The 13,918-nt window shown below is 39.8% G+C and overlaps 1 protein-coding gene across 4 annotated transcripts in view; it reads right to left on the bottom strand.

The window, feature by feature from the left end:
* Window positions 1–2,840: 2,840 nt before the first annotated feature.
* Window positions 2,841–13,918, bottom strand: part of CASP3 (caspase 3) — a 13,961-nt gene continuing 2,883 nt past the window's right edge. For 2 of the 4 annotated variants that reach the window (XM_054823872.1, XM_054823874.1), the window contains 7 exons: window positions 12,061–12,213; window positions 10,683–10,775; window positions 8,377–8,501; window positions 7,741–7,869; window positions 5,627–5,802; window positions 4,998–5,115; window positions 2,841–4,257 (listed from right to left, as the gene is read on the bottom strand). In XM_054823872.1, the coding sequence (XP_054679847.1) occupies window positions 4,031–4,257; window positions 4,998–5,115; window positions 5,627–5,802; window positions 7,741–7,869; window positions 8,377–8,501; window positions 10,683–10,756 (849 nt within the window). In that variant the 5' untranslated portion in view covers window positions 10,757–10,775; window positions 12,061–12,213 and the 3' untranslated portion in view covers window positions 2,841–4,030. The remainder of the gene's footprint in view (window positions 4,258–4,997; window positions 5,116–5,626; window positions 5,803–7,740; window positions 7,870–8,376; window positions 8,502–10,682; window positions 10,776–12,060; window positions 12,214–13,918) is intronic. The other 2 variants (XM_054823873.1, XM_054823876.1) reach the window with 1 other exon arrangement.

Below are 13,918 nucleotides of genomic sequence, written 5' to 3'. Positions count from 1 at the left end.
AGCAAAGCTGATGTGTTCCCAGTAGGCACACATACACAGAGCACATATATGTACCATATATATACACATGAATGTATCTATGTGTGTAATCACACACACTGATAACACAGACACTCAGAGTGCTCACATGAGCACAGACAGCATCAATGGTCTCATCCTGCTCCCCTCTCTGAGCAGGATGGAGTTCATCAAGTGGGAACATACACATATATAGACACTCAGCCTACCCCGTTGCTGGTGCCTGGACATACAAACCCTTGAGGCCACAGCCCCACTCCAGTTGCTAGTACACTCTCTCACTCATGTAGACACGCACACGCAGGGTGCTGGCCAGGACTCTCCTGGTCCCCCCCCAATAGCCAGCTCCTCCTGTGGCCTTGCGTCTAGACATCCCACCACTGCTGGCTCTGAGGCCACTTCACCTCCTGCCTGGCTCCATCCTCGCTGGTGCTCACTGCTCACACACTTACTTATGTACTCACACCTGCTCCAGGTGCTTCACCATGGCCACAAAGCTCTGACCTGTGGTCCTACCAAGGGGGCTACCAGCTGGGGCTGGCACTTGGTGTCACCCCCTTGGGTCTCGCTGGTCACTGGCACAGAGGTCTTTCAGCCCATGGTCCCAGCCCAGTTGCTGGCACCCAAATCTGTGCTTGCTCCAGGTGCTGGCACCATGGGCACATGGGTTACCGTGACCTAAGGTGCTACTCCCCTTGCTGGCCCGTAAATCAGGTCACTCCAGTCACTGCACCACAGAGACAACAAGGGCTCTGACCCATGGTGTGACTCCAGTTGGTGGCACTCAGCCCCCCCACTCAGGAACAGTTAAACCAGGATTTACTGAGAAGTCAGGACAGACTGCGCTGCTCAGGCTCAGAGCATGGCCAGAGGAGGACACTGACCAGCAAATTACATGTGACCAGTGCTTTTCATCTCCTTACACCTCTATTTTCCCCACAGTTGTTTCTCCCCTAATCACCTACATCCATCCCTTTCCCTGCCTTTGGGTCCTTCCCTAAACAACCTGTAATAAATCCTGTGCAATCCCCAAATGCTCTTCCCCTGCATCCCACGATGTGTCCCACCATTACATGAAGGGTGCTTCTGCACCGACTCACCTTGATGGGTTTCACACCTGGATCCTGGGGCTGAGCCTCTCCTGGGACAGCCTGGGAGCAGCCCACAGAGTGTGCCCCTGCCTCCAAGTCCTTAATTTGTGTTCCTGCCTGCACTTACACTCCTGTGCACCTCTTGGCTTGTAGACATGAGCCGCTGATGGGTTGATGGCTCCTGTGATGCACCTGGGAGCAGCTCTACAGGGCAGGGTATTATTTAGGCTTCCCCTCCTGTCTTGCTGCGCTCCTTCGTGGATGTACAGATCAGCTTTTACCACATAACCCAATAATAAAATGATAGTTCGACTGTCCCTTTACCAGTGGAGCCTGCTGTAAAACTGACATGTGCTTTCTGCCAGGTTTTTAGCATAAATCACCTGTTCCTTTCTCCTTTAGCTGCACTCAAACTAAGGCAGTTTCCTATTTCTCATTACATTGTGCAATCCCTCCTTTCACTTAGCTTCCACTCCTCTACTTCAATCTTCTAATTTTGTATGATTTATCCAGCCAAAGCCTACAGCAGTGATTAACTGGCAATTGTGCCTCTACTGTGGCCTTCATATATTTCCGTGTGGTCCTGTTTCTGTGTAGAGCACCACCTTACAGACAACCAGTTAAGTTGTCCTATTTTCCTCATGTCTTTCCTAAAGATTTACTCTATTACCATCTTCCATCCCACTGCCTCTTCTCTGAATTCATCCTTTCGACTCGATCACCTTTTCCCAATGAACATGAGCTTAGCTCACCAGCTCTCATCAGCACTCCTTGCCAAAGCCAGTGAGCTTTCGAGGACATTCTTGCCTCCCCCTCTCCCAACAGGTTCTGTCTCTACCCACAAGTCCCACTGACTGGAACACCAGACCACCAGCCCTCGGCTAGAAATACCCAGAAGCCTTCCTGGCACTGTGAAGTTTAGTGATGTGGAATAAAACACAGCTCGTGTCCTGAGAGGAAAGGACTGATGGGAATACTACCTCTTTCCCTGAGCTCTACATCTTCCTAAGTGACTGGCTGTAGCTTAGCTTTGATTTTTGTTTTGCTCTATTTTAAAGACTATTGGAAAAGTTGTAGAATCATTTTTCCTTTAAAGGACCAAGACCAGAACCTATTAAATCTAAGTCTGTGACAGGACTTTTTCACAGCAAAATAACTAAGAATTCAAGGAACATTCCTATTCCAAATTACTTTGAAGTACATTAACTGAAGTCCTGTCAGTCATTTATAACATATAACTGTGCAGCTGCTTGTTGTAATTCACAACCTACATGAAGAAACCTACATATAGGTTTTTATAAATGTTATTTTTAGGTATGTTTAACAGTGGCCTATTTAGCTTTTCAACAGAAGTGTGGATAATAAATCTGCCTGGAACTGAAGTTTCCATCAGTGAAAATAGACAAACGCTCTTTCATGAAACATTTCTACAAGAGAGACAAGATTCCTCCTATTCAGCAGGCACTCAGAGAACTCGTCTACAATGTTTAAAATTGTCTCCTCTGCATAACTTTTGAAACTGCATTTCCCATGTCTCAACCACTACTCTTATTACCTGGCTATATGGTATACAATGCTTTAAAGCAGCTGCTTGTCAACTTCAGGCAGTAAGGCAGATGGGGAAGAAGAGGGAAAACAGTATTTTGAGAAAGAGAAACATAATTAAAGTTAAAATTATTTTGCAAAAGCTATCAGATCCTAAACAAATAATATACACAGACAAGCATGATACAATGTAGGAAACAGTATTTAATTTAAAAAAACCCACACAACCCCAAATTCATGCCTCTGAAAGTGAACATCAATTTGCTAACATTGTTTATGCTACACAATTTGAAGTTTTAAGTCTTGTTTTGCCAGCACCCTATAGTCATTTACTGTTCTGTCTTCCTCTGATCTTAAAAGAGACTGCCACATGCTAAAACATCAACAAAAATGTTTTACAATTTTGTAAAAGCCTGCTCTACAAAATTCAGCCAAGTAATATCAATTTACTCTGTTAACATATTTTTGATAAAGTCTTGTAATTAGGTCAAATTGATATTAGATTTAAGAAGTGAAATTTCTCCAGTACCACAAATCTAGGTTTCCACATGGATTAAATGTGGTACGCACATAGCACAAAGCTAACCCACTCTTATTCATGACCAGAAAGAGGAAGCTGACTATTTAGAAGGTGGACTTCCCTTTGCACCCACTCTTATAGCCCAAAATATGCCCCAACAGCTCCCCCCTTAGGGAGCTGCAGGAAAAGAAAATTTGAAGACTGGTCCCTTAGTCACTCAGCTTCAAGGTCAGAATACAAGATTTATTTTGAAACAGCTACTGTGTCGATATAATCACTCTACCTAATACTCCATACAAATAGGTATAAAATGATTAGGAAAAAAAATTACTGTATTCTAAATCTGCTTCCTAATAGCATGTAAAAAATGAAATGGCTGTTTTCCACAGTTTATGCCCTAAGTTATAAAACCAGTTTAGGTTAGTTTACAACCTAAAGTTTAAGAACTTGAGTTAAGAAGAAACGTATGACAACACTAATATGTTTACTAAAGATGGTAATATGACATCACATTCTCAATCTTCTTCTTAAGATATGAAATGAAACTATTTACAAGAATTGTTTCTTTTCTCTGCCCAAAGTGAAATGTAGCACCAAATAGACCTGATAAGTGACCTGATCTTTCTTTAGTCTCCTCTTCCTAATTTTCCAAGATACTCAGAGCACTACTTTCAAATTTGCCTGTGCTTCAGTGACTCAAGCTTGCATTTCTAACATAGCCACACTGTATTTTACTTCTAGTAATGCCACAGAATTAGTGAACAGCAATTCAGATTTAAAAGTGGTATTCCATACTAACATTGCATATAAATTACAGATAAAAACATGAACTGAAAAATTACAAGGTGAAATTCTTTTAGCAAGGGAAGTAAAATTCTTTGGTGAGCATAGAGACAATGCATGGAATCTGTTTCTTTGCATTGAAATCCTGCCGAGTCGAGCAGGACTCATACTCTGCCACTTTGCGATTTACACGAGTTAAAATCTGCATGAGTTCAAGTTTCCTTCCATGTTCCTTTAGCATTTTACACAGTGACTGAATAAACCAGGAGCCTTCAGCTGAATTCCTCCAGGAGTAATAGCCTTGTGGAAGAGAGAGATGTCAAATTAATCAGATGTAGCAGCCTATGATACAGGACAGGATAGTAATTAGGGGAACAATGCATTGTTTCCAATAACAATACATGTTTTAAAATAAAAACTCAAACCCACTAACCAACAAAATAATCTCCCCAAATTCCAACTGAAAAGATTTTTCTAATCCTCTCGTCTTTTCTAATCTAAGAAAACTTTAAGTACGTAGAAAATAAAAAGGCAGGAAAACCGTCTTCTGCTGCAACAGTCTTAGCCATTTATCACTTACTACTTCTCTACAGAGTACACATATACAAAGGAGAGGTGACAGTGCAGATGGTATCACCCACTTCTGTTTACGTATCTATGGGTGCCCAATTGTTCTGTTCTCTCAGAACTATTAATACCTTTTACTTCCCGCTGTAAATTACTTGCACAACTCAGATTAACTGAATTTATAGCAGGTAACATTTGAGGGTTTGCTAGTGAGAAATATGTATATTCAGGGATTGGGGTTTTTTTGTTGGTTTTTTCCCTAGGAATCGAGAACAGCAACTACCTCAAAAAGAAATCAAATCAGGGGAGACAAAAAAAATATTGTGGGGAAAAAAAATTGTATTTCCATGAAAGAACAAATCAAGTAGTCACCCAGTGACTGGATACAAGTGCTAATTGTCATTTACAATACCAATGCAAGCTGATATACAGATACAATTTCAGGAACAAAAATTTCTTTTCAAGTCTCTCACCTGGAGCTGTAGAATATGCATACAGGAAGTCTGCTTCTACAGGTATTTTTTGACAAATTGTTTCTTCTGATCCACTGTCTGCCTCAATACCGGAATCTAATTCTGTCCCTCTACAAGCCTATTTGGTGGAAAGAAGAATGGAAAATAAAATAAAAAATAAAGAAATAAAGGCAGTGATCATGATCAGAATATGGATTTTTTTTCTGTTTTAAAGATGATAATATCCCAATTAAAAAAACTGCAAAAATAACAAGAATTTCTATGTCACATTTCCATTAGATTCAGAAGAAAATTAAATAGCATTTATTTAAATCAGCTATACAGTTTGATTAAGATAGATATTAATTCAAAAGTGCATTCAGAAACTCACTATAATACTGGCTAGTGTTCAGAAAGATTTTACTTCATCCATAGAATAAAGGTAATGCAATCTCAGCTATTACAAGTACTTCCTATCTAATAGGGCAGAATGTGCCACTTCTGGCCTGAAGAGAATCTTATCCTGAAAGTAATTCCATTTAAATCAATTTTAGAAATAATTAACTGTTTTGCACTAATAATTAATCAGAAACATTTGTTTTTTTAAAGTACCCAGCTGATTTGATGATCATTGTTCAGCTGTACATCACCTGAATGAAAAAGAGTTTGGGTTTTCCTGCTAAACTTCTGCACCTGTCACCTCTGAAGAGGCTTGTTAGCACTTTCAGTTCAAGAGGGCCATCTGTACCATAGATGAATCCTTCGTCACCATGGCTTAGCAACACGCAAACAAAACTGCTTCGCTTGCTGTGATCTTCTTCAGAAACTTGAAAGAAAAAAGAGAATGATCTTAATTTCTTGCATTCCCTAAAAGCTTCCAACAATTGATGCTTCCTATGTGACAGAAGTCTTTAAGAACTAATTCCCATGTTTAGAAACCTCCAACCAGTTTTCACTTCTGAACAAAAGGAGCCAGCCTGCTTTACTTCAGGAAGTTGGACACAGAAAACCCCAAACTGAAGGCCAAGCCTACTCATTCTAAGAGAAGGCCACAGAACTAGGCCAGGAACACCATGAGGAGACAAAGAGGGTGTTCCCACAGCACCTCAAAGTCTGAATGGAACACCTCACTCATGCACTAATGGTCAACAGTCACGTGATCTTGGATCGGACTGATGGGAAGTTCTGAGTTTTGGGAAAGGATGGGGAAGTCTTGCCTCTCTTTCCAACCAGAGATGCTTCAACTACTTGGATTACATGGGAACTAAACGTGGCATGAAAGCTGTTGCTGCTGCAGGGACCTAGGTACTAGCGTTGCCCCTCTCACTCTTGCCCTGTTAGCAAGGTCTAGAAACATTTTTCAAGCCTCTTAATTTTGTACTTAAAGACATTTAATCTTGATATAAAGCGTCTATTTTTTTTTCCATCTTGTACTATGCAAAGACCATAGAACAGATATTCTCTGAGGTCTTTTGTTGCCTGACATTGTGGTGATTGTACTTGAGGACCAAGATGATTCTTTCAAATGTATGAAAAGATACAAACACAGTTTAAAAGAAAGGATCCAAAAGGAATTCTGAGTGGGAAACTCAAGAAGATGCAAGAGTTTGTGGATGAAAAGTGTAACAGCCCCAAAAGCTGAAGTCTTCTGTTTAAAGCTTGCCAAACCACTGAATTTCTATTCTGGAAAAACGGACCTATTTAGATTTTTTGCAAGTGACACACACTCAGGCACTTTTACAATCTATGGACAAGCACTTCACCTAGAAGAGTCAAGAGAGGCTGGTTTTTGGGAATCTCTAGTTAGGCTGCAGTCTGAAGTTTACACTGTCTATTTGAAGGCCTTATACCACAGGTAAGACAGAGGTCTTTCCACTTTCAGCTACTGTCAACAGACAGGCTACAACTACACTAATAAATTAACCGTGCCTGGGAGCATTCTCTGGCATAAACTTTAACTGCACTGAAGAACCTATATCTATGTTAACAAACATTTACATTAATAAAAAAAACCCCAACAAAACCAAAAAAACAGGATTGCTGCAGGCTGCTGGGAATAATCCCTGGAACACTTTTACTGTTGAATTCTGACCTAGAACAGTCTGTGTAGGCATGAGCCACAGTCATGGCAGAGAACCTTCCAACAGTTAACTGGAATAGACTCTGTTCCAGGGCTACAGATACCTCCAGGCACCATTTAATTTACTGGTCTAGATGTAGCCAACTCCAAACAAAGCAAGACTAACACAAACAGTAGTATAAAGCTCTCATTTGGTAAAAGGGTGTTGTTTCACAAATCAAACAAAACATGAGTTCTCTAAAAGAGAAATTCAGTCTACACACTTGCAGTTCAGGTCCCTCAGACCCCCCTGCCCCTGATCAGAACACTTCTGGGGCCACACCACTAAACGTATAGCACAGAACCCCTCTACCCAATTAAGCAGGTTTCTTTCCAACTCACAGAGAGAGCTTCAGTGATCCCAGGCTCAGAATATAAATCAGTCTGCATTTAAGTTTCAGCCTTTTTTCCAGCCTTCTTTAGAAGATGAGAAAGAATATGGAGACAACAGTCATGGCACAAAAGATGGAGAGACAGCAAAGATGAATAAACATAGAAACTATGATGTACATGTTATCCTTAGCAATAAACCACCAGTAGGTGGTAAATATCATCTAAAAGAACCATGGAAGAAGAGGTATGAGGACTAGAGCTGTATTTGGGAACAGTGGTTGATTTAATCACACATTGAATGGTATTACTTACCATTTTTCAATAGTTTAAATATGTCCCCGCATGAAAGATCATTGTTGATCTTTATTTTATATCCCAACATCATAAAAACTTCTCTGACACTTGCAGCATCCGCATCTGTACCCGAACGGGGTAACATTCCTATACATAAAAGAAATTTATTAATTTTTATATGATACAGATGACATGGTCTGATTGAGTCAAATTCTTTTCCCACTTAAACCTGTATCAGTCTGCAATATTATTCCATTATTCCGGATCCACTCTAACAGAAAAAACATTGCACTTTATACATGCACACCGTCTCCCTCTCTCTGTATCTATATTGTAGAATTATCTACTCCTTATTTTTAAAACTACTTATCTATATAAAGACATGAAAAAAGGATTTCATTTACAAAACAGAAATCATGACTAAAAGGTAAGTCGGACTTGTACTGCCTACCAATTTTTCTCCCCCATTACTGCTATACTCTAATGTGTTCTATCTATGCATATTTGGAAGAGTGCACTGACATTAATCACAACCATTCAAAACACTAAATTTTAGACTGCGATCAAAATTATTCTTCAAAACTAAATATGCAGAATACATGACACTAATTTATCTAAATTAAGGAAAAAAACTTAAAAATGTGAAAGTGGTACCGGTCTTTCTGTGGAAATTCTTATTGTTTATTATCACACATTCCCCCATCTCTGGATAATCCATTCTGTAACTGTAGTCTGGCAGAATTCCAGAGTCCATAGACTTGCTAGCAGGTAGGTTCTTTCTGTATAGAAATCAGAGAAACTTTAGGTGTTAATTTCTGATCTCTCTTCTTTAGTTTCAAAATAATAATAAAATAAGGTTATTTTAGCAAAATCAATGAAACTGGTAAGGTTTGCTACTTATTCCCCAAAAGTTCCCTCAGCAGGTTTGCTAATGACACCAAGCTGCGTGGTGCAGTCAACACACTGGAGGGAAGGGATGCCATCCAGAGGGACCTTGACAGGCTTAAGAAGTGGGCCCGTGCAAACATGGAAATTCAACAAGGCCAAGTGCAAGGTCCTGCACATGGGTCAGGGAAATCCCCAACAAACTACAGGCTGGGAGGAGAACGGATTGAGAGCAGCCCTGAGGAGAAGGACTTGGGGGTGTGGGTGGACGAGAAGCTCAACACGAGCCGGCAATGTGCACCTGCAACCCAGAAAGCCAATGTATCCTGGGCTGCATCAAAAGAAGTGTGACCAGCAGGTCGAGGGAGGTGATCCTGCCCCTCTACTCAGCATTCCTGAGACCCCACATGGAGCACTGTGTCTAGCTCTGGGACCCCCAACAGAAGAAGGACACAGATCTGTCGAAGTAAGTCCAGAGGAGGGTCACAAAGATGATCAGAGGGCTGGAGCACCTCTCCTATGAAGACAGGCTGAGAGAGTCAGGTTTGTTCAGCCTGGAGGATAGAAGGCTCTGGGGAGACCTTATAGCAACCTTCCAGTACCTGAAGGGGGCCTACAGGAAAGCTGGGGAGGGACATGGGGTGACAGGAAAAGGGATAATGGCCTTAAGCTGAAGGAGGACAGATTTAGATTAGATATTAGGAAGAAATTCTTTACTGTGAGGGTGGTGAGGCACTGGAACAGGTAGCCCAGAGAGGCTGTAGATGTCCCCTCCCTGGAAGTGTTCAAGGCCAGGTTGGATGGGGCTGTGGGCAACCTGGTCTAGTGGAGGGTGTTCCTGCCCATGGCAGGGGGAATGGAACTAGATGGTCTTTAAGGTCCCTTCCAACCCAAACCATTCTATGGCTCTATGATTCTAAGCTATGTCTGCAAAATCAGTTGGTAGATCTGATTTAAGACTAGGGAAGACTGTACCTGCTAAGAGGTTAAAATAAATAAAACTGCTTTGTATAGTTATGTTCCCAAACAAAACTTTTGTTTCAAGTTCAGTAAAATGTTCACATACACAAATAATTTTAAAAAAAAAGTAAAAGTGAAGAGTCATTTGTATTTGTACTAATCTCTGCAACTTTTAACAAGCTTAAAATTTAAAGAATCAAGGAAGAACCATGTCTAAAATGATAATGCCTCTGCACAAGAGAACATGAAAAATTAGTTCAGGAAACCAACTATTATACCAACATGAAATCAGTTGGGTGTTTTTACTATCATCTTTTGAAAGCTATGTACCTGGAGGGAAGATCAGCACTGCGATTATAAATCTATTTGAATTCTAACCAAATAGAATTATATTACTGTATATTATATAACATATTTCACTCAGTCCATATACACTGAAGTCAGTATGGATTTTCTCATTTAAGCACATCGGTAGGTGGTTACAAGATTGGAGCCTGCTATCATATTGTATTATACAAACAAAAAGTCTGAAATATTCTTAAATCTAATTTTCATTGTAATACTAAAAATAATGACTTCAGAAACAAATTAAGTTCCCAGAGAGAGTGTAATCTGAAGACAGTGTTACACCAGCATAACAACTAGCTGTCACCAGGAAGAAGAGGCTTGTGTTTCCTCCCTTCCACCCCTTTAAGTTCCCCTTGCACTTGTGCTTCCGCTCATATAACCCTATAGCAGGTCAGCTCAAGCAGCTGAACTGTCTGCCACAGTGTCAGGTGAGCTCTAGCAGTTCAAGAAAAGGGGTGAACATTTAGCCCAGGATGAGACAGAGAAGTCTCTTTTCAAGAACAGCTAACCACTTGATAATACCATTAAGCCAAATCTAACTGCACTGCAAGTTTTTAGTTCCTTGTACATACACATGGCCTGTTCTGTCAGAGATTGTATATTTTCAAAGTCAGTACAACTCTAATAGTTGTTTATAATTATTATAAGTTACCATAATCAAAACTTTTCCTTCTAGCATTATTTCTTCTATAGCTCTCGCCTTCTGTTACAGCACAAGATTCCTCAAGACTTAAATTGAAGATTGAAACCAGAAGTACCTCACTTACCCTTTGAAACCAGGAATAGATTTTGCATCTGTCAGATCTTCCCCCGAATATGGTCCATCTCCTATGTCTGCCATTATGGCTCTCAATTATCAGCTTGAAAACACAAGAAAATAGAAATATATGACAGTTAATTTTCATATGACATAATATCTTCAGATTGCTTATTTTTTGTTAGGTTTCCTTAAAGCCTTATGCAATTACAGAGCAATTTTTTTAGAATTATAGAGAACATAGGAATGTTAAAAGGGGATATTCACCCAGAATAACTTTATCCTAGTAGTATTAGTAGGCAAAAATTAGCATTTCTGAGTAATCCCTACATATCTTATATTTGAAAGAAGAACATGAAATATTTTTCTGAATTATTGCATTCTAAAACAACTCTGGGAAAGATAGTCTGCAGATCCCTGCGACCAAATGATTGAAAATACCTACAAAAAGCAGGATAAGAGACAAAGAAACTGAAAACAATCTTTAAAATATTGTAATGTCCCTACATGCATTAGTAGCATTTTAGTATTATGAATATTGTGTCATGTATGGATCCTTCCATCTTAGTAAGGCAGAAATTGAGATCCAAAACCAAGCAATACAAATTATCGATGTGTGCAAAGACTAACATAGATTAGATTTTGGGTGATAGTATTTTGAGCCATAATTTCTTTGCATTCCATCTCAAATGAAACATCAATGCATCCAATCTAATTGGTGTATGTGAAGGCAATTGCAATATAAATATTTGCAATATATATTTTTATGTATATATTTAGTTATGTAACAATATAACTTTGAATAGTTGATGAGATGAACTCTATGCTGCGGGCTGCTATTTACTTTTGATCAGAACTCAGCATAAGAAATGATGAATTATACCAAGCCAGAAGCCAATTTAAAAGCTATAAACCTCGCTCCCAATTACTCTGTGTGTACTCATGGAACACATTATCATAAGTTACCTTTAACTCAGGATTAAGCATCATAAAGTTAAATTGCCAGATATGACAAAGTAATAAATGCAGAGAAGCGAAATAAATGCTTAGACCTCAAGAAATACACAAGGCATTACAAGGCAAGAATTATAAAGAAACTTGCTTAGCAAGTACATTTATGATAAATAAGAATGTATAAACAGACCAAGAAGTAAGATTTGCTGAAGATTCTTATTTAAGGCTTAGGTTCTTTGGTGGAAAACTATATTTGCCATCCTACACCATCACATTATTATTATACTAAGTCTCTTAACTTCCTATCTATACTCTAGCTAATACACCATGAGCATCCATTTTCTGTGGCAACAATTACTGGTGCATCAGAAGCACTAATCTGGGTTATACATAAACCTCTTTCTTTCCTTGTTTCTTAAAAGACATTTACTTACATTTTCAGTGACTTCAAAAGATCTTCAAGGTTACTCTGAATACTATTTCTTTGTATCTTGGAGCACTGATGTAATTAGGAAATCTGCTTAGTCACAAAATTATGCCAGACTTGAGAACTGTATCATGTAAATTAGCAGCACACAGGAAACTTCCTGAAAACCAAATTACAGAAGTATCAAATAAGCTTGATATTTTAGAAATAAAACTTCTAAAATACATTATTGCTTTATATTTTAGAAATTCACTTTAAAGATAGTATCATGGGGCAGGAACTACAGCTATGATGCTGAACTTGCCTGCCTAGCACCATGATCTGGATTCATTCATCCTAACTTCAAAGTCTAATTCCTTAAAAGTTCCCTATGTGAAAAGAGACAAGCACTTCCAAAGGATAATTCAAGTACCTAAGACCTGTGGCACGACAGTGATCCAACCCTATGCCTTATCGTTGGGCAGAGAGCATGTGCATTGACAACAAAGTCTAGTGCAGAGTGACAACTGGCGTGTCCACCCAGCTGTAACTGAGAAGCAGGGCTTCTGATCCCTGGGAAGTGGACAGAGTGGCTTTCACTGACAAGAACGCTAGAAGTTCCCCTGCTCCAGCAGAGCTCAGCTTCCCGGAGTTTCTATGTCTCTTTCAACCCTGTCCCTACCAAAATCATCCTTGGCTTTGGTTCCCAGCTTTCCTGAGGTCTCAGCCTGACACTTCTGAGGAAACCTTTATTTTGTAGGAAAACATTCAACCAGACTAGCCTGCAATTCTGATGCAACTCACGCTGTTTCTTCTTCCAGAGAAGCACTATGTGCAGAAGCACAACACGAACCCTTCACTGTGGCTGGGATTAATAAGGTAGATGGGGAAAAGGTTAACTTTCTTCCTTGTTTGTTCTTTGTCAGCCAAGAGTAATGAAGAACACCACCATATAAAAAAAACACAGTAATGTGCCAAGTCCGTTATCAAAACTAGTCAGCAGGTGTATCTAGAGCAGTGCAGCCATGTCAGCATGGAATTCAACTTCTGCTAAAAGCCCAGGTGTTCATCCCAGCTGTCTGGCACTGTGAAGATCTGCAGTGCCAGTGCTGCAAGTACATGAACCAACTAGTATAAACTAGTATATATGTGCCTACGTGAGCTGTGCTCACCTCCTGTCTATCAAACAAGCCAGCCTGGGCTACCTATAACTACTTGAGAAAGACTCAGCTAAAGCACAGGGAAAGCTAACAACTCTCTGGCCAACAGATGAGACTTTGGAATCATTAGGGAGAGTAAGTGGATCATTAGGCTGCCTTGGGTTCACATCAGGTGTACTCCAACCAAACTGTCCCATCCCATTAGGGACTGGTTTTAGTAAGCTGGCGGGAGTAAGTCTGCTGCTGTTCACCAGTGTGAAGTAGGCAAATTGGAGACCTAACAGACTGGTACCACTGAATGCCTCTATAGCACAAACGTTAAAGCATGCTGCGAACAATAAGATCTTCAACATTTAAGTGACCATAAATTAAGACTTACATCCTTGACCCTTTTGCAGCCTTAGAACTCTAAAACTGCTGTCCTTGATCCAATGCCAAAGAAACAATGAAGTGTGAAGTAGCTGCTAGCAAAACCTACAATTACAATGAACTACAGTACTTTGTTTCTGAAAAATGTAAAACACATTTTGTAATACCGTATCATAAAAATATTTCTTACTAAAGCCTTTGCAAGCCTAGCTCACAGCCTACAGTTTCATTTGTTTAATGAAGCGTTAGAGCTTACAGCATTCTGCTGCATCACACCCGGAGCTTGTCTGAGAGTCTTTACAGAAGCTAGAGACAGTGAAGAAAAACTAGGCACAATACATTAAGTATTTAAAATAT

The sequence above is a fragment of the Grus americana genome, chromosome 4 (assembly GCF_028858705.1).
Source record: "Grus americana isolate bGruAme1 chromosome 4, bGruAme1.mat, whole genome shotgun sequence".
NCBI lineage: Eukaryota > Metazoa > Chordata > Aves > Gruiformes > Gruidae > Grus > Grus americana.
The sequence above is the reverse complement of the archived record's forward strand: the minus strand, read 5'-3'. Positions and strand labels throughout refer to the sequence as shown.